Consider the following 21,856-nt stretch of genomic DNA (forward strand, 5'->3'; position numbering starts at 1 on the left):
TGGCAACTCCTCTATAGTGGCCTTTCCCCTTTGCAGTATTTGTCTTGGTCCATCATTTTGCTGAAGGTTACTACCTTGCGCTATATGATTAACTGGACCTGGTTGTTTACTCCCTTGTTGGAGGGAACTAATCTTACTCCAACAGGTAGCAGTTAAGTGGCCCGACTTTCCACAAATATCACATTTAACATTTGGATAGTTTCTAGGGAAATGTTGTCCACCACATCACTTACAGCTGAATCTTGAGGGACCACCCTCTTCAGGGCATCGACTCCCTATCAGATTTTGCTGCTTCTTCAAGAAATTGACGTTAACAGCTATTTGCCAGTATTGTTCAGAAATCATGTCAGTGTAGTGCTTCATCACATCCTTAACTTCGCCAAGGACATTAGAGGCACTCGACTCATAGCCTTGATCGTCTATCCGTTGTTCCATTGGCCTAACAATTTGATTGGGCATTGGTTGTTGACTCACAGAAATAACATTAGGGTTCGAAGCTTGACCTCCAACATTTGGTGGAGCCAACTGACTAGCCATAGGCATAGTCACATTGGGAGGAGCTGGTAGCAAATGTACATTTTAAACCATGCTTCCTCTCCCATTAGGGTTATTCATAGGCATCCCTTGACTTCCATTTATCAATGGTAAATTGCCTCCAGGTACTAGACCCGCATTAAGATTTATTCGAGAGGAGTAGGCTGTTTGTAATCGTGACTCTACTCCTTCTGCCTAGTGATGGCGATGTCTATATCAGCCAAAGCCACACTGCTCAATTGTACCTGAATATTGAAATCCAATCCATGCAAAAAGTATTGCAATTGGGCAGCCGGCGGAATAGGAATGTAAGTTTCTAACTTACGAAACACTTCCTTAAGCTTCTTGGCATAGGCTTTCACATTCTCATGGGGTTCTTGGCGTGTTACATTCAAAACACGCAACCAGTATTGGCCACCTCTTTCAGGGGCATATTCTCCTCGGAAAGCTGCATAAAATTGGTCGATTGTAGTTATGGTTCCAGTCTCTATGCTATGATACCATACTGCAGCCCTTCATTTTAACGTCATGTTAAAGAACATCATAAGATGTCCCTCATCTTGGATGCGGTAATTAAACATTAATCTTTGGAATTCACAAATGTGAAACTCTGTATCTTCTTCGGATAACCCATTAAAAATGGGCAAAGGAACTCCTAAAGCTGGCAGATCTTGCGTCCCTGTAGGAATTTCAATGGGTTGTGCCATGACGACAATCGGATTGACAATAGGAGTTTGGACTGATGGGATCACACCCCCACTTGAAGTGGGTTGACTTGGTGGAAGAGAGGAAGAACTTGCGCTTCCTCCTGCACCTAAAGGACTATGTGCAACAATTGGGTTACTAAGATCACTGCCTTTTATGCGTATCGGGCTGCTCCTTTGAGGAGAAAATTTTCTAAGAATTTTAGCCCTCCGTCTAGCCCTTTCAGCACGTTCTTCTTTTTGTAACTCGGCTTGATGGCCCCTCTTGGCAAACATACACCAACTACTTGGTCCCTAGAGACCCTAGATTCGAGAACCACCACTTTGAGGCGTCTCCCAGCAGACGCACCACTGAAGGGACCTCAAATGGGCCGACACTGGCTATAGCACTAGCCGGACCTCATGCTCATAACAGACAAACACACCAACATGGCCTCGCGGGCTAGGAGCGTCTGTCTGTTGCTAAAGGACAAACTGTCCTAAAGCCTAGTCTATGCATTTATAGTTTTGTAGTTAAACATTTTCCTTTCTATAAACTCCACAGAGGGAGAACCCATACACATTGGCAATAAATGCCACGATAATCACATACATGGGAGGCAACCTCTCGGTGGAATCACCCCGGCCCCACTGCAGCTCTCCTACATCGCAGGGATTGGCCCCTTGATGCGTTGCTCATCATATAGAACAAACGAACAAACTCCACTCTTTCATTTTGAATGTATTCTAGGAGATACCATGTGTCCTTACCAAATAATCCCCCAAGAAACGAACGTCTATCCTACGGCTTAGGTTGCCTTTCCACACTCAAGCATGGGTTATCGTAATCGAAAACGGGTGCTATGCATCCAATTCTTTGTATTTTGATACCCTGGTTGACATGCACATGCAAAAGTGGATGATCCTAAAGTGCTCAAACATAATTTTCAATCGAAAACATGTTGTGCATAACCAGGCTTTCCAACGCTCATTCACTAACTCATTGCGGCGATGTAAGGATAGCACTGAGTTAATGCATGTGCAACTATCCTCTTAATTAAAATACACCAAACTCTATATCATGATATACATTAGAAAATCAGCAATAATCAGCATGCAAATCGCACCATTCAAACATCCCACCCCCTACATTTAGGTATTGCTTTCGTTGCGTAGGTGTAAAGGTTCATTTTGTCATGTTTTGATGTATGAAAAGCGGTAAATCACAAGCTTTGACAAAGAGATAGGGCAAACTGAGGCTAAACCTCATGCTTTGCCACTACCATACATCCACAAACACTCATTATATTTTTCCTTATTTTTGTGAGGCGTATTTCTATTTTTTCCTTTTTTTAAATTTTCTTGATTTATTGCTCAATAAAATATACTATTTTCTTATTTTTATTGTTCCAATCACTTCAGCGTACTAACATTCAATTTATTTTTCATTTTTTTCCCATAGGAATACATTTCACCCACCCGAAACAACAAAACTATCATTTTACTGCTTAAAACCGCATTTCGGGTTTTGCGGGAATTTAAATAGCATATGTAAATCATTGCAAAATCAAGATTTTTTGATAAACAGCAATTAAACATGGTGCAACCAGTACTCAAATAAATTTTCATCAAATAAAAACATCATTACCATCATAAAATACCAAAAAACCTTCATTTCCTTCATAAAAAATAGGCATACCGTGTTTTTACGAAACCCGAGATGCATTAAATGACTGCGTGACCAGCGGACGGTGCCTTCATTGCCCTCAATCCAATGTTTCACATCAATCTTCAGCATCTCCATCAATCTCCATCATCGTTTCCTTTAATCTCCTTCCCGATTCCTCCTTCAAGATAGTGCACATGAACAGCCCATAGAGAGGAGAGAGAGGAAGGAGAGAGAAAGACTAGATTCTGATCTCTCCATTCGGTCAGCCATATCTCGTGCGAAGACTAGCAATATGATCAAGAAAGAATGGAAATTTGCCGGCTGATCTCTGATCTATGTGTTACTTGGAAGCTCCATGCTTGATTTTGGAGGGGGGGCGTTTTTTTCGCGACGCTGATGACGTTGACATGCTGCCGCCTTCCTTGAAAAATTTTGGGGGGGGGGGGGGGGGGGGGGGGGCGGGGTGCCCCCTCCCAAAGGGCACCCCTTTTAGCCTTAATTTTTGTCCACCTCTTCATTCTTGGCCAGTTTCTGGCATCTTCCGTGTCCGGGCTCCGATTCGACCTCTAAAAAATCCTGCACATCCATCTTGGCATCCTGCACTGACTGGCAACTCCAGACATCCCGCACAATAGTCAAAAAAATTATGAAAAATCCACAAGTGTTGCTTGGGCGCCTTTTGAAAGCTGTCCTTCGCTTGACGCTTAAAATCATCCTAGCTGCAACCGCCGCCTTCCATGTTGAAAATTTTTCCCCTATATTTCGGATTTTTTGGTAATTTTTAGGCACATTCCGGGCTTAAAAATCCGCTGTCAATGCAACTATTGCAAAACCTTTGATAGATAGGCTCAAGAAAGAAGCTTTCTTCTAGAATGCTCTAATCAAAGCTTTAATTAGTTAAAGGAATTACTTACTTCAGCTCCTATTTTGATTTACCCTAACTTTTCAAAAAAATTCATATCCAATGTGATGCAAATGGATGGGGCATATGTGCAATTTTGCTTTCTAAGCATAGAGTCATTGCCTTTAAAAGTCACAGGCTTACAGAAAAGGAGATAGAAATTAATGTCTATGACCAAGAAATATTAGCTATTCTTCACATGATCAAGAAATGACACCCCTATCTTATGGCAACCGGTTTAGAGTGAAGAGTGATCATGGAGTTCTCAAGTACTTCCTCTCACTATCTAATCTCACTCCTAAGCAATGAAGACAGGTAGCTACCTTGCAAAATTGTGATTTTGATATTACTGGCACTAGGGGCAAGGATAATATTGTGACTAATTCTCTTTCAAGAATATGGGCATGTAAGGTTTCATCTATAACCGAGCTTCATAGGTGATTGTATTGAAGTGCTCCAAGGGGCCCATTTGTTAGATGAAGAATTCAGCTATATAGTTTAGACATTATAACGAGGATTAATGGAGGAGAACTCTCACTTTCAGCTTAAAAATGGTCTTATTTGGTTTAATGGCAATATTGTAATGTGCTATACTTCCAACTTCAATTAAAACATCACGAAGAAAATGCATTCTTTGCCTATAGCTAGTTATCTAGATATTTTAAAAACCTATAACAAAATTACCAAAAGTTTTCACTAGAAAGGCCTATGGAAGGATGTCAATGACTTTGTTTTAAGATGTGTGCCATGTCAACAAAATAATGATAGAACTCTTAAGGCAAGAGATTTACTACAACTATTACCTATCCTTGAAGGTAAAAGGATGCATATAGCTATATACTCACTAGTTTACCTACAAGCAAGAAGGGGTGGAATATCATTTATGTGGTAGGGATAGACTTGCCAAAGAAATCCACTTTATTTCCACAACAATTTAATTTAGAATGTCTCAAGTACTTAATCAATTTATGAAGGTTGTTTAGGTTAGATAGGCTATTGTAGGTCATGGTCATAGTTCATGACAGGGATACCAAGGTTATGAGCAACTTTTGGCATGTTGGGGGGTAAAGGCCCATGTGCCTAACGGTCCATGTATTCATTACACTAACAATACCTGCAACCTATACACTACAGGTGGTAGGTGCCCATCACTATCACTTCATTCTCTGTTCTTTTAGAGATATTTAAATAAGGAAAGGCTAATCACACATTGTGACTATTGGAGTTCTCACATATACGATGTCTCCCTCTCTCTCTTAGTTAATCCACCATAGCTTTTGCTTTGCTCTTACTTCCACTTGTGTGCTTCCACTCAAGCTTTACCCTTGAATTGGTAATAGAGCCAACCATTCAAGGAGCTTCTCCATCCTTTGCTTTAGCCCAAATTCAAAGCTTCAACTCTAGGTTTCATGGTAGCCATTGTTTCTTCCTCTCAAGATATACATTTTGAGTATTTCCATCTTCTGGCTCATTCCAGCTTGCTTCGCACTTGTTGAAGAGCTTAGTGAGTTGAGGACCAACATTGTATCCATATTGAGTGGATATAGAGCATACTGTAGATGTCATGGACAACTATGGCAACTTGACAACACTTGTTGAGGAGCTTTAAGGCATAGTTGAGCCTTGTTAAGAGCTTACTAAGCATTTTATCCATTTTTAGTGGATATAGAGCATATTATAGAAGTCATAGACAACTATGGCAACTTAACACCACTGTCGTATTTTGGCCATAACTTTTGCATATGGTATCATATTTAGGTGTTCCATAGCTAGAAACAAAGACACGATGAGAGCTATAGATCTAAGCACTCATAGAGCTAATTTTGTGCAATTTTTTGTTCTCTATTTCACACAAAATGAAATAATTTCGGTTTGGACAGTAAATGGTAAATTGCTTAATGCATGTTTGATGCTTCAAGGATGTTATTTTGGTGCCCTGATAATATGGTTATGCTTTTGGGACTTATTTGAGGTTGAAATAGCTTAAGTTTCACTATCATTTTAGTGTTGTAATAATAGGGCAATAAACATTTGTTAGTGAAAAGCCTATGCCTAATGTTCATCATTGATGCTTTACGTAATACTCAATGGATGTACCACTACTTCAATTGTTATGTATACTTCCCGATATGCTATGGCATGCTTTTGAGTTGAGATTTGGGCTCCATTACATTGATCTTGGATATATTTACTTGTCCTAGTTACTTTAGTGGCTTATGTAGTTACAAGCTTTAAAAATCTATTAGATGCTCCCAATCGCCTTATGCTTCATGTACCTTAGATACTGGGATGTCATGTACTTGAGATTTTGAGCTTGCATTGCTCATTTGGAATTCAATTTTGTTCTAGTGGGATGCTAGCTCATTTAAAAAGAGTTGGAAAATATTTTTTAAAAAACATTGCCCAAAAAATATTAGTTGAATTCTTTGTGCTTTTTGTTTTTAAAATGAGAAAAAGAAACTTTTTATGTATTTTACATATATTTGAATTTTTTAAGTTTGTTTAACTCGATGGTACAATCTATGAAAAAGTTTGTTCGAATAGTGAGAGTGATCATTGACTTTGGAAGCGTTTATACAAAACGGTCAAACCCTAGAAAAGGGGCAACCCAACATATTCACGCATATTCATTAGAATTTATAGATTAACTCTACCTTATACAAGGTAAAGGGCCCAATTCTTTAAAGACTAAAGTTGAGAGATTTAAATAGTGAAATTCTTCAATATGAAATATCTATTCATGTTTTAAAGATACGGCATTTTGATAGATTTTCCACAAAGTGGGCGCATCCTCTATCAAACACATCTTTTTCCATATTGCTAGGTTTTTTATATAAATAGTATTAAATATAGGATCGAGTTCTCTCTAGCATGTAGTAAAAGAAAAACTTCGAACACCCAACCCTGAAATACTTATCATGTTCTCTGTAGTGTGTAAAACACTTCGGACACCCAACCGTGAGATACTTATTGTGTTTTCTCAGGTGTGTAGAAAGCTTAGGACACCCAATCATTAAGCATTGGGTGAGATACTTAATTGTGTTTTCCCTAGTGTGTAGAAAGCTTAGGACACCTAATCATTAAACCCAATGCTTAAAAATAAGTATTTGAATTGGTTAACACTTACAAAGTGGCCCTCATTCATCAGCCTAATTAGAACACCTGTGTTTTTTCGTGAGAGAGAGAGAGAGAGAGAGACTACTGTGTATGTGTGTGTGTGTGTGTGTATGTTAACGCCTTGCAAGACAGACAGGGAGAGATGCCGCCAAAGCCTCTGGTGGGTACCCCCTCCATGCCTGCTTCTTTCTTTGTGTCTATTACGTTCCTTCTTATGGGTGCTTCAGTCGTCCACAACATCTTCAAGCCTGATCTGGTGAGCAGAGCATATACGGCCTGTTGTGTGTCTCTGTAGTGTGTGTGTGTGTGTGTGTGTGTGTTTGGTTGTCTGTTTGATCCCCATCGAACTAACCCTTTTCTCTTTCACTGTGTCAGACAATTCCTCCCCTGGAGAGCTTGGAGAAGAATACCAATCAGGAGGTCCGACAGAGCTGATTTTGGTCTTAACGGAGTCTTGTTCTACTTGCCATGGCAGTCCATACTCAGATCTCAGGTTGTCACTCTGCTTGCCAATTTTAAATGATAGGAGTGGACATGGGATGCGTATGGCCCAAAAGACAGGCCTTCGATGTTACTTATTCTCGATTGCCTTCGTTATGTCACTGAATGTATCACATTTGGTTGCGGTATCATCTGATGGCAAGTTGCTGTTGCCAAGCCTAAATGACGATGTGTGGTTACAGACCATATAATTAGGATGAAAGGCCGAAGACATTGATCAAGAAATTAGGTGATCTTGGGATATACCATCATGAGTCTTATGGTTTGTCTTGATGGCTCGTTTGTTTGCAAATGTAAATGACAGGAATGCACATGGGATAGGTATGGCCCAAAGGACAGGCCTTCTTTCACCTGGCTTTTTATGTCACTGAATATATCAAACTTGCTTGGCTTGATATGATGATGGCAAGTTGCTGTTGCCAAGCCAAGAGGGACAGGCCACATGATTAGGATGATAGGTAGAACATGTTGATCAACAAAACGGGCTATGTTGCAGAAACTAGCTCAAGTTTGATAAATTCGCAATCGTGGTGCTGAGCAGTATATGTTGCAGGACATAACCAGCTTATTGTAGGGATGTTGTCTGTACACTCATATTTAAGCTGTTACATGTATGTGTGCTTGCGCGAGTTTGTTAGATCTTGCTGTCCAGAGAATAAGTACATCTCCAAATGTCAAACTCCTGATTGGACAGAGATAAGGCAGTTGCACGGATTGGCAATGTGGAGTGGGCTCAAGAAGGAGAAGCAGGATTCAGCAGTGTATAATCTTCTAACTGTCTGACCAAGATGTCTTCTCTCTTAGCATGGGCAGAAAAGTGAACTGCATGTGAGCTTGTGGTTCTGGATCTGAGAGCCCACTCGTTATGGCACATGCTGGGTAGCTACATGCATACCATCTTTCACCTACGAGTATCTCCCTGAAGATTGGCAGACCGTTGATCACAAGTGAGGGGTATAAATTCCCAACAAATACCTACATGGAATCCCAAGAATTTGGCATGACAACACTTGAAATTCAGCTATAATCAAGGATGTACCATTGGCACTGGCTAGAATTAGTGGTTAGGACTTTGAAGCTCACTGTGTGATAATCTTGTGAAACATGTAGTAGAACTTGATGTTTTTGCTCTAAAGTATTTGCAACCATTTTCCGATCAACTTTATAGGAAGTTACAGATTATTTATAATCTCTACAGATCAATTGTTAGGTTAAATGCATCACAAACAACGGTAGACCTTGCTTCATGCATCTTTGAGTGTGGAATTGACTCTAACTTGGTTGCCCTTTTGTAAATCTATTGGATTGCTCGAGATTCCTCCTTCAAGAGTGGAACCTAGGTGCATTTGGTGCATTATATGGATTTTTGAAGACGAGCTTGTCAACATTAGTTATCCTACTTTTACTAATGAGCCCACAATTTTGTCAAATGCTAGTAGCAGCAGGCTTTGATGTACAAAATTCTAGAGCTTAACTTTCGCTAAAAGGTTAGTTGTCAAGTGTGACGATTCAATATTTCTCATGCTTGTTCCATTATGTGATCAAGGAATGATTAAAACTTAGTTCCCAAAAGATTATCAAATGGTATAGAGTTATACTCTAAATTTATTGTAGCAATGGCCAATTTGTTTATGAATTGTGTTGAACCTATAAGGTTTTCTAAGCTAAAGGTATCTAATAATGGCCATGGTTCATTTTATAATGTTAATGCATTGCCTCAATGTTATGATGGTGTGTGCAATAGGATGTAAAAATTAGATCCAATGTGGTCATTCATTGTCAAAGCAAGTAGAGAGTTTCTAATGGAGTTATTGGATAGGAATTTGGCCTTAAAGTGGTACTTTAAACTTGTAGGTTGTCAAGATGAGCATGAGTTGATTGAATGCAACATCATTGTATGCATGGGATGTGTATATTCACATGTAGTAGTGCACAAGTATGTAAGGCATGTAATGTGATGTAGTATGTGTAAAAATTAAATTGAATATGGCCAATCAAATGGTAACATAAGCAAATGAATATTTGAACAAAAATTGGCATTTCCAAGTTAAATCTTGCAGGATCTTAAAAATGGCATGTGCCATGTGAATGCAATGCCATCGATGCATGGATGTGTATATTAGTGTATATAATGCTTTGTGCAACTTTTTAAGAGGCCTTAAAGTTTCATGAATTGCCCATGCATGGAGTTGATAATATCGTTTCTTTTGTACATTCTACTTATGATATCCTTCTTGGTAAATAGTTTATCATCATATTTTGAATGCACATTAGGTAGACAATATGGCTTGAGTTGATGAGTCTGTCAAGTTTGATTACAAAGTATCGATCTTAGTTGGGTTTTGTAAATTGAGTAGTGAGAGAGAGTCATTCAATAAAGCTAATGATTACAACGATTTATGTGTTTATTTTGTATCATTGCAATTTGATAACTTGTAAGTAAACATGGTTTTTTAGTTTGTGTAAAAAACTTACAAAAGTATTTACCTTGTATTTGACATGCTCAAGTTTAGAATTTTTGAATAAGTATAGGATTGTTTGTTTTGTTTGAAGTATTTATTTCAATGTTTGGTTATATATATATATTATGTTTTGGTTATATGCAATACTTGGCTTGAACATTTACAAGTACAAAATTAAGGAGAATTAATGACTAAACACATATGCGCTCGTGTGCGTGCATGTGTGTGTGTGGGGTTGCTATCTAAACCTTGCAAATGATAAACCTTTGCTTAGATGGTCAAGTCACAACCCTTAAATACTCCAAACCTCACAATATCAAATATGTACTTAGTGGTGTATTTTAACATATGTCAAGTTTAACATTTTTTCAAAAGCAAGTCCAAAGGGTAAAAAGAGAGCTTATTTAGCTTTATGCAACCTTTTCAATTGTGCAAACTCAAGAGGCAAGAAAGTCAAGTTGAAGGATCATCTAATAATAGTTGCAAAGTCAAATGCATATTCTTTTTCAAAGTTGTACCTTAACATCTCCAAAAGAAAAGTGTTAGCATAAATCAACATGAACTTCACACTATAGAAAGTTTTCTTATCAATGTATAGTTTTTCAACCTAGTCCTTCCTTTTAAGGGCAATTAGTTCTACCATTAAATCTTTTAAAATAATCGTTTTTATGTTAAGATGTAAAGTGAAATTGGTACTTTCATTTATTAGGAAGAAATTATTGTATATATGTCCTATCCAATATATTCTAAATCTTTAGGTTTCTTGGTAATTTACTTATTTTTGTCTGCCTTGCTCAAATTGTTCATTGTATCTACAGAAACAGACTCTCAAGTTATAAAACATATCATGACAAGCTTTATCAACTCTATTATAGATGAATATGTTATCCCATGATGCCATGCATTGTTTTGAATTCAACTCCAAACTCCAAACATTTTCATGTTGTGCAATAAATGAAGCTACATTTTCTCATCCTTTTGAGTTTGATATTTTTATAAGCAAATTTTGGGGATATTTTGGAGAATAAAATAACTCTTCCTCGTATGTATAAAAGATAGTAAAGTAAAATGACTCGCAAAAAAAAAAATCTATATATAAATAATGGAAGATAACAAAGGATAAGGGTACCATCCCTTGTACCCATTAAATTGTGTGCGCTTCTCTTTCAACCCTCTTACACTCCATAGCTTAACATTGCACCCCCAATATTGCTTCTCTTTCAATTAGTATTAAGGTGGCATTCATGGCAGCTTGAACTTTGAAGTAGGAAGTGTGAGTAAGTCAAGCTTCAAGTGAAGTCAAGGATTCGAGCTTCTCTTAAGACATCCATACCTAATGTTCACATCTTGAAAGCCCTACATGTGTCAAATAGTTGTTTTAGCTCAAGAATTTAGGGGTTTTCATAGCTCGATTTGGTTGCTCTTGGATGCTTAGGAGGAGGTTTTGGTACTTACTTTTGATATGTGCAAGTGCGTGATATGCTTAAGTAGGGGGTCGCTTGTCATTTCTAAGCAAGGGGTCTACTCGTTGAAAGCCCATGCCTTAAGTAAGGGTTTTAACCAGATCATTCAAGCGAGGCCTTCAAGCAGGGCCATTGAGTCTATAACAGAGAAGAGAAAGAAGCTTGAATATTTGATTATATTATGCTTTGGCTAAGCCCACATTTAAGAAAATACTGTTAGAGGATGTTTTTGATGATCCATTCAACTAAATTTCCAACACACTCATTTGAGTGTGTGTTTTTCTACTATAGCTCCCCTTCTGTTATAAACTCTAGGCTCATTATTTAAGCCTTAGCCCTTATTCTTAAGGCTCTTAAGTTCCATTCACACTAAAGTCTCCCAAACTTTTATGTTCCATTCTTGAGGCTTAGCCCTTATTCTTAAGGCTTTTATGTTCCATTCACACTAAAGTATATCCAAAGCATCTCCCAAACTGTTTTGTTGACATTGGCATGAACAATTGATCATATTGGAGATGTTTTGCTATATCATGCTCCTAATATAGTAATTATGCTAGTTAAATTAGAAATATAAAGATGGTTTTGCATACATTTGGTTTCCATTGGCTATTGAATGCTTTAAAAATAATTGAAGAAATATCACAAGATTACAAGAAATTTGTATACATTTGGAAGTATTGGAATATCACATTCGCATCAATTTTGAGTTGGTTTGATATTGCTCTAGCCGTTGTTTGGCTTTGTGAGGTACTTGGATTGTAATTAATTTCTCTTTTGAGCTTGTAGTGGGCATATCTTGACATTTTGGTGTACATGACATATTGTAGTCTTACACAATGTATTATACTCAAACTGTGAAGTGGCTGTTGGGGGTAAAGGCGCCTTTGCCTAGCCGCCCATGTATTACTACACTGATAGTACCTGCCATTGCACACTGCAGGTGGTGGGCGCCCATCACCATCACTTTATTCTTTATTCTTTTAGTGACAATTTGAATAAAGGAAGGCCCGGTCACACATTGTGACTATTGGAGTTCCCATTTGTGTCTCTCTCTCTTCTTGCTCTTGCTCTCCATCATAGCTCACTTCCAAGCAAGCTTCGATCCTTCTCACCTTTCAACTGGTATCAAATCTTTGGATCAGAGCTTGATCATGGAGCTTAGCCCGGCATTACTTCAGCCCAGATTGAAGACCTACAGCTTGGAGCTTCAATGCCAGCCATGGCTTCTTTCCCCTAAGGTAAGACTTCATCTCCCGCCTCTCCCCGGCCCTCATAGGCTCTTTACAGGTGTTCCTTGGCTTCATTGGGCACCTTGTATGCCCCCATTTGCCCCTTATCCTCAGCATAACCAGCAGGCCCCACAGTAGCATCTCACGTTTTTTTGCACCTATTTCAAAATCTAGCTCAAAAGTCCCAATTTTTCTCATATCTCGGACATTCGGAACCTGATTTAGGCAAGGTAAGAGTCTAACTTGGGGTTTTGGCACTCTCCTGACGCGATTGCAATGTTAGATCTACCAAATTCTGATCACAACATTTTCTGCAACAGATCTAAGTTGATTTACAGTAAGAAAATGTCATGCTCTTAGCTTATGTGATGCTCCCAAGGCTTGGTATTTGATGCCCAGATGCTGTGGGGATGTTTGCCCAATGTTTTGAGATGCTTTTAGACTTGTTTTGAGCTTCCATAGCTCATTTTATGCATGGATTTACTATTGTACATTGTTTGGGCAGCAAGGTTTTATCAGGGGATGGCTTATGCATAATACTCTTTGTTGACATTCGGGTGTCATGTTGGATGTATTGATGCTTGGTCATCATGGTTTATGCCCACATATGCTATTTGAGAGCTATTGAGCCTTGATTTGGATGTGGACACTTTGGTGTTGGTTGGGATTTATGCTACATTGATTGATAGGTTATTTTACCTCTAGTTTGGTTATGCCTATTGGTTTCGGGCTATGTCTTTGGGATATGCAATGAAGTATTGACCTTCGAGGTACAACATTGAGCTTGTCTTTGGTTCCGATCTTCATTTGAGCTTGAGCTCGGCTTTGGAATGCATTTGATGCTCCGTCTTGGATGTACATATGGCATGTATGTTACATATGTCTGACTGGTCTTGACATGCTTGGCCTATGCCACTATTACATACTAGTTACATTGTTTGGAGCCGATTGCTACTAGTGCCTTGTGTTGGCTTGCATCTAGCTTCCTAGAACTTACTTGGGATATTTCTTGGCTTGCCAAGTTGTATTTGGGATGATAGAGTTTATGTCTATGGATGCTCTAATTGGAGGCTACAGAGCCTATATACTCATGATGTCTTATTGATGTCTGGTCATGGATCTTTCGTCATCGGTGCTCTCATATGCCTTTCTTGAGCTTCTTGGCTTGATCCATACGGCTTTTGTGCCAGTGGAAGCATCATTGGATGTTTGACAGACATTGAGTAGGTGGTTTATGCTATTGAGCTTTGGGTCTTCTGAGATTGGGATCTTCTTCACTTGGATGTTGCATGGTTGATATGCCATGGTCTGCATACATGTACTTGGGCTGATTTGGGCTTCGCACTTCCTGAGCATGCACCTCTTTGTGTCAGGTCTTCTCAGTGTTGTATACACTTTGCCCTATTACACAAGGGGTGTGCCAGCTTACTGACAGATTTTTTTGACATGCTTGGGTGTTTGCTCGATGTTCATATGACTGTCATATGCTGATTTATGCCCACTTGATGCTGGTTATGCTTTGACAATCAGTGATTGACTTGGTGCATTGATTTTGCCTACAGTTTGCTCTCATTGTACTTTGCTGTAATTTATTACAACAAGCAGTTATGTATGGACTGATGTGGAACTTTCATGCTGAATCATTCTGATTTTATGTACTTTTGATGGTACTTGGTGGGCAGCATCATTAGCTATCAATTCATGGTCATTTTGCCTTGGTTTTGGTGGTATTTTGGCTATTTATAGCAGAAAATAGCAAGCAGTTTTGAACTACTTGCACTGTTTTGGACTGCATTATGGGTTCTTCTTCCATTGACAGTGCTATCTTCAACATCACTAAGCTTGATGGTACGAACTATGCCTATTGGAAGAGCCAAGTTTGGCAGGTATTGGTGCAAAAATCGTAGATAAGCAGCTTGAAACTATGATTGATGACGAATGGGATGAGCTTGATGAGTTATGCAAGTCCACCCTCATCTTGTCTCTCACAAAACAGGTGCATTACAATGTGATTGAGGTAGCACAGAGTGCTTGGCAGCTTTGGGATCAAATTAAGAACCTCTATGACAAGAAAAGTCCAGCAAGTCAGATGTATTGGCTGAAGCAGCTTATGGACATGTGCATGAAGGAGAATATGACAATGTTTGCTCATTTGAGCCAGTTCCATGCTATTCTCAAGAACTTGACTTTGCAGGGTATTACCTTTAATGATAAGGTTACTCCATTGTTTTTGCTTGGGACTCTAAGTGAGTCATGGGATATATTCCACACTGCCTTATGTGCTCCTGCTACTATTTTGAACTTGCCTGATGTAGAGAGTGCTCTTCTGCAGAGGAAGAGATCAACCGTAAGAACTTGGATGCCTCTCGTGTGTCGCATGCTTTGACTGTTAGAGGCAGAGATGGTAATGGCGAGAATGACCGTGGGAATGGCCATGGCAGAGACTCGCAGAAGTCTAGGTCTAAGTCATGTGGTAAGTCGTACAGTAAGTCTCTTGGGAGAAATGCTAATGTGGCATGTCATCATTGCAACAAGAAGGGTCATATATGCCCACGATGTCATAAGTTGCGCAATGAGAAGCACAAAAAGAAAGGGAAAGACAAAGTACAGGAAAAGTCCTTTGATCGCAGCATTATGCCTGTGAAATCCATTGTGAAAATCAAGGAGATAAATGTCATGCAGACTAATGACTCCGATGGGGAGTACATACTTGCAACTAGTTCTTGTGATGCTACGTCGTTGATCGATGTTCATTCTATGTATGCGTAGTGCTGGCTTTTGGATTCTGGTGCTTCATTTCATGTTACACCATATTGTGAGTGGTTCCACTCCTACCACACTATCTTTGGTTTAGTTCACTTGGGTGATGATAGGTCACTTGCTATTGTTGGCATTGGGGATGTACAGCTACAATTCTCTATTGGCAATACTTTTCTGTTACAAGATGTACATCATATACTTGTGCTTACATGTAGTCTTATGTCTGTAGGGTAGCTTGATGATGTTGGGTTTCATGTTTCATTTGGGGATTCTTCCTGGAAGATCACCTATGGTAGACTTGTGCTTGCTAGAGGTGCCAAAGCTGGCAGCTTCTATCCTCTTGTAGTTGATGGGTCCTTTGTTGACCATGTTTTGTCAGTGGGTTCCATCCCACATGTATCTCTTTGGCATGCCCATTTGGGCCATATGTCCTTGAAGGGAATGAAAATGCTTTCTGGTTTGCAGTACTTACCGCCCCTTGACTACGCATGTTTTGATTCATGTGAGCATTGTCTTTATGGCAGATAGACTAGGAATACGCATAAGAAGTCTAGTAGGACACGCATGAGTGAGCCCCTGGCATTGGTACATTCGGATGTCTCTGGACCCATGCCCTGTCAGTCTATGGGTGGTGCAAAGTATTTTGTGACATTCATTGATGATTTTTCGTGTAAAGTCCGGGCTTACCCCATTAAGCTTAAGTCAGAAGTCTTGGCTGTGTTTCAGAGATGGCTTGCATTGGTCGAGAACCAGACTGGGCATAGGCTGAAATGCCTTATGACTGACAATGGGGGAGAATATGTGTCATGTGCTTTTGAGCAACTATGTGATGAGAGGGATATTAAGCGTTAGTTGACCACCCCCTATACCCCACCCCAGAATGGTTTGGTTGAGCGGATGAATAGAACCATCCAGGAGCATGTACGTAATATGCTTAGCCATACAGAGCTTTTGGGCTGAGGCAGACAGTATAGCTGTGCATGTCATAAATAGATCACCTTCTAGTGGTTTGGATTTCCAGGTTGCAGAGGAGGTATGGACTAGGAAACCTCTGTCTTATGCGCATCTACGTGTCTTTGGATGTGAGGCATTCTGCCATGTGCCAAAAGACAAGCATACTAAGTTGGATCCTAAGAGTGTCAAATGCATTTCCTTGGCTATGGGAATGCAGGCGAGATGGGTTACCGCCTCTAGGATCCGCAAGCGCGGAAAGTCATCCGCAACCATGATGTAGTCTTCCATGCATAGGCAGCCTGAGAAGGTGGTAGAGATACGCAGGGTTATATTCCAGGAGGAGCCACATGCTCCTGCACAGCCAGTTGGACAGCCTGCAAAGCAGCAGTTGGTACACATGGCTAGGGTGTTGGACCAGCCATAGAGCTTGAGACTGGTCTACTAGAGATAGACGTCCACCTGATAGATTTGAGCCCTCAATGCATTATGTCTTGATTACAGATGCAGGAGAGCCTCTCACCTATGATGAGGCTATGCGTAGGGGTGATAGTCACTCCTAGGAGAGGGCTATGCAGTCTGAGATAGACTCCTTGCACAAGAATATGACTTGGGATTTGGTTGCATTGCCTCAGGGCAAGAAGACTTTGCCATGCAAATGGGTGTACAAGCTGAAAAGTACCCTTGGAAACCCCAAGCCGGCTTATAAGGCAAGACTTGTTGCTTAAGGGTTTTAAACAAGAGCATGGAGTTGACTTTGATGAAGTCTTTTCTCCTGTGGTCAAGATGACCACCCTATGCTTGGTTTTGGCCTTAGTCGCATACCTTGACTTGGACTTGTACCAAATGGATGTCAAGACTACATTTTTGCATGGAGATTTGCATGATGAGATATACATGGAGCAGCCTAAGGGCTTTCTAGAACCTAGCAGGGAGCACCTAGTGTGCAAGTTGAAGAAAAGTCTTTATGGCTTGAAGCAGGCACCTAGGGAGTGGTATCATAAGTTTGATGCCTTTATGCAGTCACAGGGCTATAGCAGGAGTGCTATGGATCCGTGTCTTTACACAAAGAAAGCTTGTGATGGCTCATTGCTTATTTTGGTACTTTATGTGGATGATATGCTGATAGCACGGAAAGCTCATGATGAGCTAGATGCTCTTAAATCTCAATTGAAGCAGAGCTTTGAGATGAAGGATTTGGGACAGGCCTCTCACATTCTTGGTATGTGCATTAAGCGTGACAGGCATCAGGGAGACTACTCTACCTCTCACAGAGGGAGTACATTCATAAAGTCCTTGAGCATTTCCGCATACAGGACGACGTAAAGCCTATTGGCTATCCATTGCCTTCTTATGTGAAGGTTTCATAGGCCAATTGTCCGCAAACGGATGAGCAGAGGGCCGAGATGGTCAAGATCCCTTATGCATCAACCTTGGGGGCAATTTGATGTATGCCATGATAGCCACTCATCCAGATATTACCTTTGCAGTTGGTGTTGTGGCACAACATATGGCTACACCTAGCAAAAAGCATTGGGATGCCGTAAAGGGTATCATGAGATACCTGAAGGGCACAGCAGATATATGTATTTGCTATGGCAGCCATGATAGAGGAGTTGTGGGCTACATAGACTCCGATTATGTAGGACATGCAGATAGTAGGAAGTCCACTTCCAACTATGTCTTTACCTATGCTAGATGTGTTGTTTTTAGGATGTCCAGGGTTCAGAAGTGTACGGCTCTCTCTACCACTGAGGCCGAGTATGTTGCAGCCTCTAAGGCTTGAAAGGAGGCCATATGGTTGGGCCATTTGGTTCATGACCTTGGGATTGATACTATACCTATGCTGCATTCGGATTCTATGAGTGCTATTCAGCTAGCCAAGAATCTGGTCTTCCATGCCAAGATGAAACACATTGAGGTGAGGTATCACTTCATACGTGGGGTCATGGAGGACAAGTCTATTGACCTTGTCAAGATCTCCACTAACGAAAATCCTGCAGATTTGCTCACAAAAAACCTCACTACTGAGCGCTTTGCCTTCCTCAGGAGACCGCCATAGCTCACTTCCAAGCAAGCTTCGATCCCTCTTGCTTTCATAGCTCACTTCCAAGCAAGCTTTGATCCTTCTCACTTTTCATTGGCACCACTCTTGGAAGGCTTTTTACTTGGTTTATAGGTGTTACAGAGTAACTCAGAGAATTTTCAGGACCTATACAGGGTATTGCAAGTTGTACTCTTATAGGTCATACATAGGGTGCCATAGTGTTGAAAGACCTTATCTTTGACTTGGAAGGATGGATACAATAAAACAATGTTGTTACATGATACATGACTGTTTTGGACAGCAATAAAAGAGTATTCTTAGAATATTTTGTATTGATTCTAAATTTGAGTGCTATATCTCATCTTGAAGAGCTAGCTATTCATGCACTTTGATTTTCATCAAAAAGTTATTGATTCCGATATTGGGGTCAAAAGTCATAGCCATTTTTATAATAGGGGGTCTACTAGGATTGCACTATGCTAATGGGAAGAAATGACTAGAAACAAGGGAAAGAATAAGCCTAATGATGATGCTCAACAACAAATTAGAGAAGCATGTGAGACAATACCTAAGGCATGTCAAGATGAGGAAGATTCTCAAGAATATAGTGCTTATAGTACTCTTAATGCCACTCTTTGTAACCATGAGATTAGGCATTTGATGAAACACATGGGTTTAGTTTCTAAATTGGAACATGTGTTTGAATAGTTGGTTCAATCAAACATCCAGACCAAGGAAGTCATGGAACATATGGCTCAATCTTCCAAGGATCATTTGGAGAAGTTTGCCTTCTTTGGACAAACTTAGCTCTTAGATTTCTATGCTTATGGCAACACAAATGGCAGACAAAGAGAGAGTAGAGATAAATAGTCCTTTCAGCCATCAAACAATAACCCTCAATCAGGTATTATTGGAAAGAAAGGGGTACCACATAGCACATATGAGATTGACGAGACTTCTTTTAGAGCTGATGAGCCTATTTGAGCATTCATGGGTCAAATCCTCTTCAAGCCACTAGAAACTAGCCAACTAGTCCTCCAAGCAGGTTCCAAACCAATTATCATAGGAGTGCCTCTAATCTTTCAAACCCCAAAGGTAGTTACATGGACATGCAGCCCCAAGTAACTAATGGATAACAAGGTTTTGTTGAGAGGGAACTCTATGATAAGATTGTGTTAACCAAATATAGTGGTCATTCATTATCACCAATCGATTTGGAGGAGTGGACTTCCAAGTTGGAGTCCTACTTTGATATTTTCCCTAGCTCAGATGACCAAAAGATTCACTTTACTACTCTTCACCTTGAGGGCTTTGCTCATTCCCGGTGGAGGTACATAAAGAAGGAAAAATCAACAGGTTGATAGTTGGGAGGAATTCAAAGCTCAAATGGCTCAAGTGTTTGTATCTCCCATTGAGAAAGAGAAGTTGGCAAGAAGATGATATCAATTGGACCAAAGAAGCCTATTAGTTAGAGAGTATAAAAATTAGTTTTTGAATCTTACCATGTATGTAGAGAGTGTGAGCGATGATGCAAATTTGCATAAGTATACCTATGGTTTAGAGCCTAATTTGTTAGCTAATGCTATAGCCTAGAAACCCACCACACTATTCCATGCTATTGAGCTAGCTGAGAACATTCCTATCCAGGCTTCTTTTGGATAGCAAAGGGTTGTTGTTAAATAGGGTAACTTTGGTGTAATAAAGCATAAATGCCTTAGCCCAGGGTTAAGTATAAAAGGAGGGAGATGTAACATGTGAGGATATTTTTGCCATTTTGAAGGATACATGATTTGAGGTTTCCTTCCTCCCACCATCTAAGCGGGTGCATACTCAACCACCAAGATCATGGGCTGCGTACCATGTCCCAGCTTGGTATGAGGTGAGCATTCATTTTGCAACATTCATCTATGATTCTCAGCCTTCCATGGCAATATAATTTCATACCTAGCAACCTTGGCTATGGTGTCTTGGCACACATGGTGTATTTCTTGTATTTCCAATTATTTTTCTTGTTGTGAGAATTAGCTATTTTATAATGGCATCAAAGTATGGACTTTGATCCATGGGAAGAGTCATCTTCTTGGGGAAATTTAGTCATAAGGACAGGTGACAGGTAATTGGAGTACAAGATTTAGTTACAATGGTTGACACAGTTAAAACTATGACTGGCCATGGTTATTTGTATCAAGTCATAACTAATATGGAGGTTCTTAGAGTTGGACATGAAGAAACTAGAGGATCTATGGTGAAAAAAGCAAGTTGTGACTCTTTTCATGACATTTTAGAGGTCCTTGAGTTAACTGTGGTTAACAGGGATTAAGAATGGACTAAAACATGGGTTACTTTTGTAAAAAGAGAGTTTCTCTCTCTTCTTTCTTCTTTCTACAGGCTTTCTCTACAGCTCCATAGCCAAGATCTTTCTTGTATCTCTTCCCCAGTGCCCTGATGGTACAAATGGCTACCATAGATCAATTCTTCATGTTGTAAGCTTGCTATAGAGTATCTATATGCCTTGCTTAAGCCTCATTTTGATCATGAGGTAAATGAGTATGTTCATGGACTGTTTGCACCAATTTTTTAAAGACATGCTCCCTCATCAATGTGAGCAAAAATGAAGGCCAAGATTAGCTTCTAGCCTACTCAAGTTTACTTACAAACTCTCTTCCAAGTCTACATCATGATAGAAGCAAACTTCATCACTCTCTCTTGAATTCTTGGAGCTTCAAAACCCTAGCCATGGCTGAAAATGGACAACATGAAGATTCCTTCAATTTCTTGAAGATTTGGCTTCTTATCGATACCTTTTAGCTTCCAAAGGTCAATGAGGTCTACATTGAAGATTTCAAGCAAGATTGGAGCATCCTCTTCTCTTAAATTGAGGCAAACAGGGCAGCCACTTGATTCTTTCAAAAATTTTGGTCTTTGAAGATTGGAATCATGGGGCTTTTGGCTTTTGATGCCTCCTAAGGCTTCTAGGCATTGGACTTTACCAAAATTTGAAGGTCTTGCTTCAACATTGCAAGAGTGGAGCTTGATTTTGATATTGCAAGTATATGGCTAGCTTATGCAAGTTCAAGTACTTAAATGGGAGAGCTCTTCTTCAAGACTTGAAGTCTTCTACTCTCTTGGAAGGTTCATCATTGATTCCCCTTCAATTTTCAATCACATTTGGAGCTCATAAGGATCATCTCCGTCAAGCTTATGGTCATAGGAGCTTTCTTGGAGAAGAATTGGAGTTTATGAGCTAAAATTTCATCCTGGGAAGTACAATTTGAAAATATTCTTTGCCAGCTCAAGCTGGAGATCAAGCTTTTCAAGTCTCATATGGTTGTTGGAGCTTCCATAATCATCTACCTTCAACAATGAAGAGGTACTTCTACATTTTGCTCTTAATTCCTTTTAAATCCAATTGCTAAAGCCATCCATTTGTTGAAAAAGGGAGAATTAAGGATAATCCTATTCTGAAATTGACAACTAAGTGCATATAGACCCAACTTAGGGCTGAATGTGGCTATGCTAAATTTTATTCATCCTACCCA

General features: G+C 39.8%; 1 protein-coding gene across 1 annotated transcript; it reads left to right on the forward strand.

Moving 5' to 3' along the window:
• Positions 1–6,915: 6,915 nt before the first annotated feature.
• Positions 6,916–9,270, forward strand: LOC148032099 (uncharacterized). The gene is made up of 2 exons (XM_087682724.1): positions 6,916–7,160; positions 7,280–9,270. Exons 1-2 carry the CDS (start codon positions 7,047–7,049, stop codon positions 7,337–7,339), a joined length of 174 nt encoding a protein of 57 aa, XP_087538850.1. The 5' UTR covers positions 6,916–7,046; the 3' UTR covers positions 7,340–9,270.
• Positions 9,271–21,856: the final 12,586 nt, after the last annotated feature.

The sequence above is a fragment of the Lygodium microphyllum genome, chromosome 8 (genome assembly GCF_053477565.2).
Source record: "Lygodium microphyllum isolate KBCC chromosome 8, Lygodium_microphyllum_v1.1.10, whole genome shotgun sequence".
NCBI classification, from domain to species: Eukaryota; Viridiplantae; Streptophyta; class Polypodiopsida; order Schizaeales; family Lygodiaceae; genus Lygodium; species Lygodium microphyllum.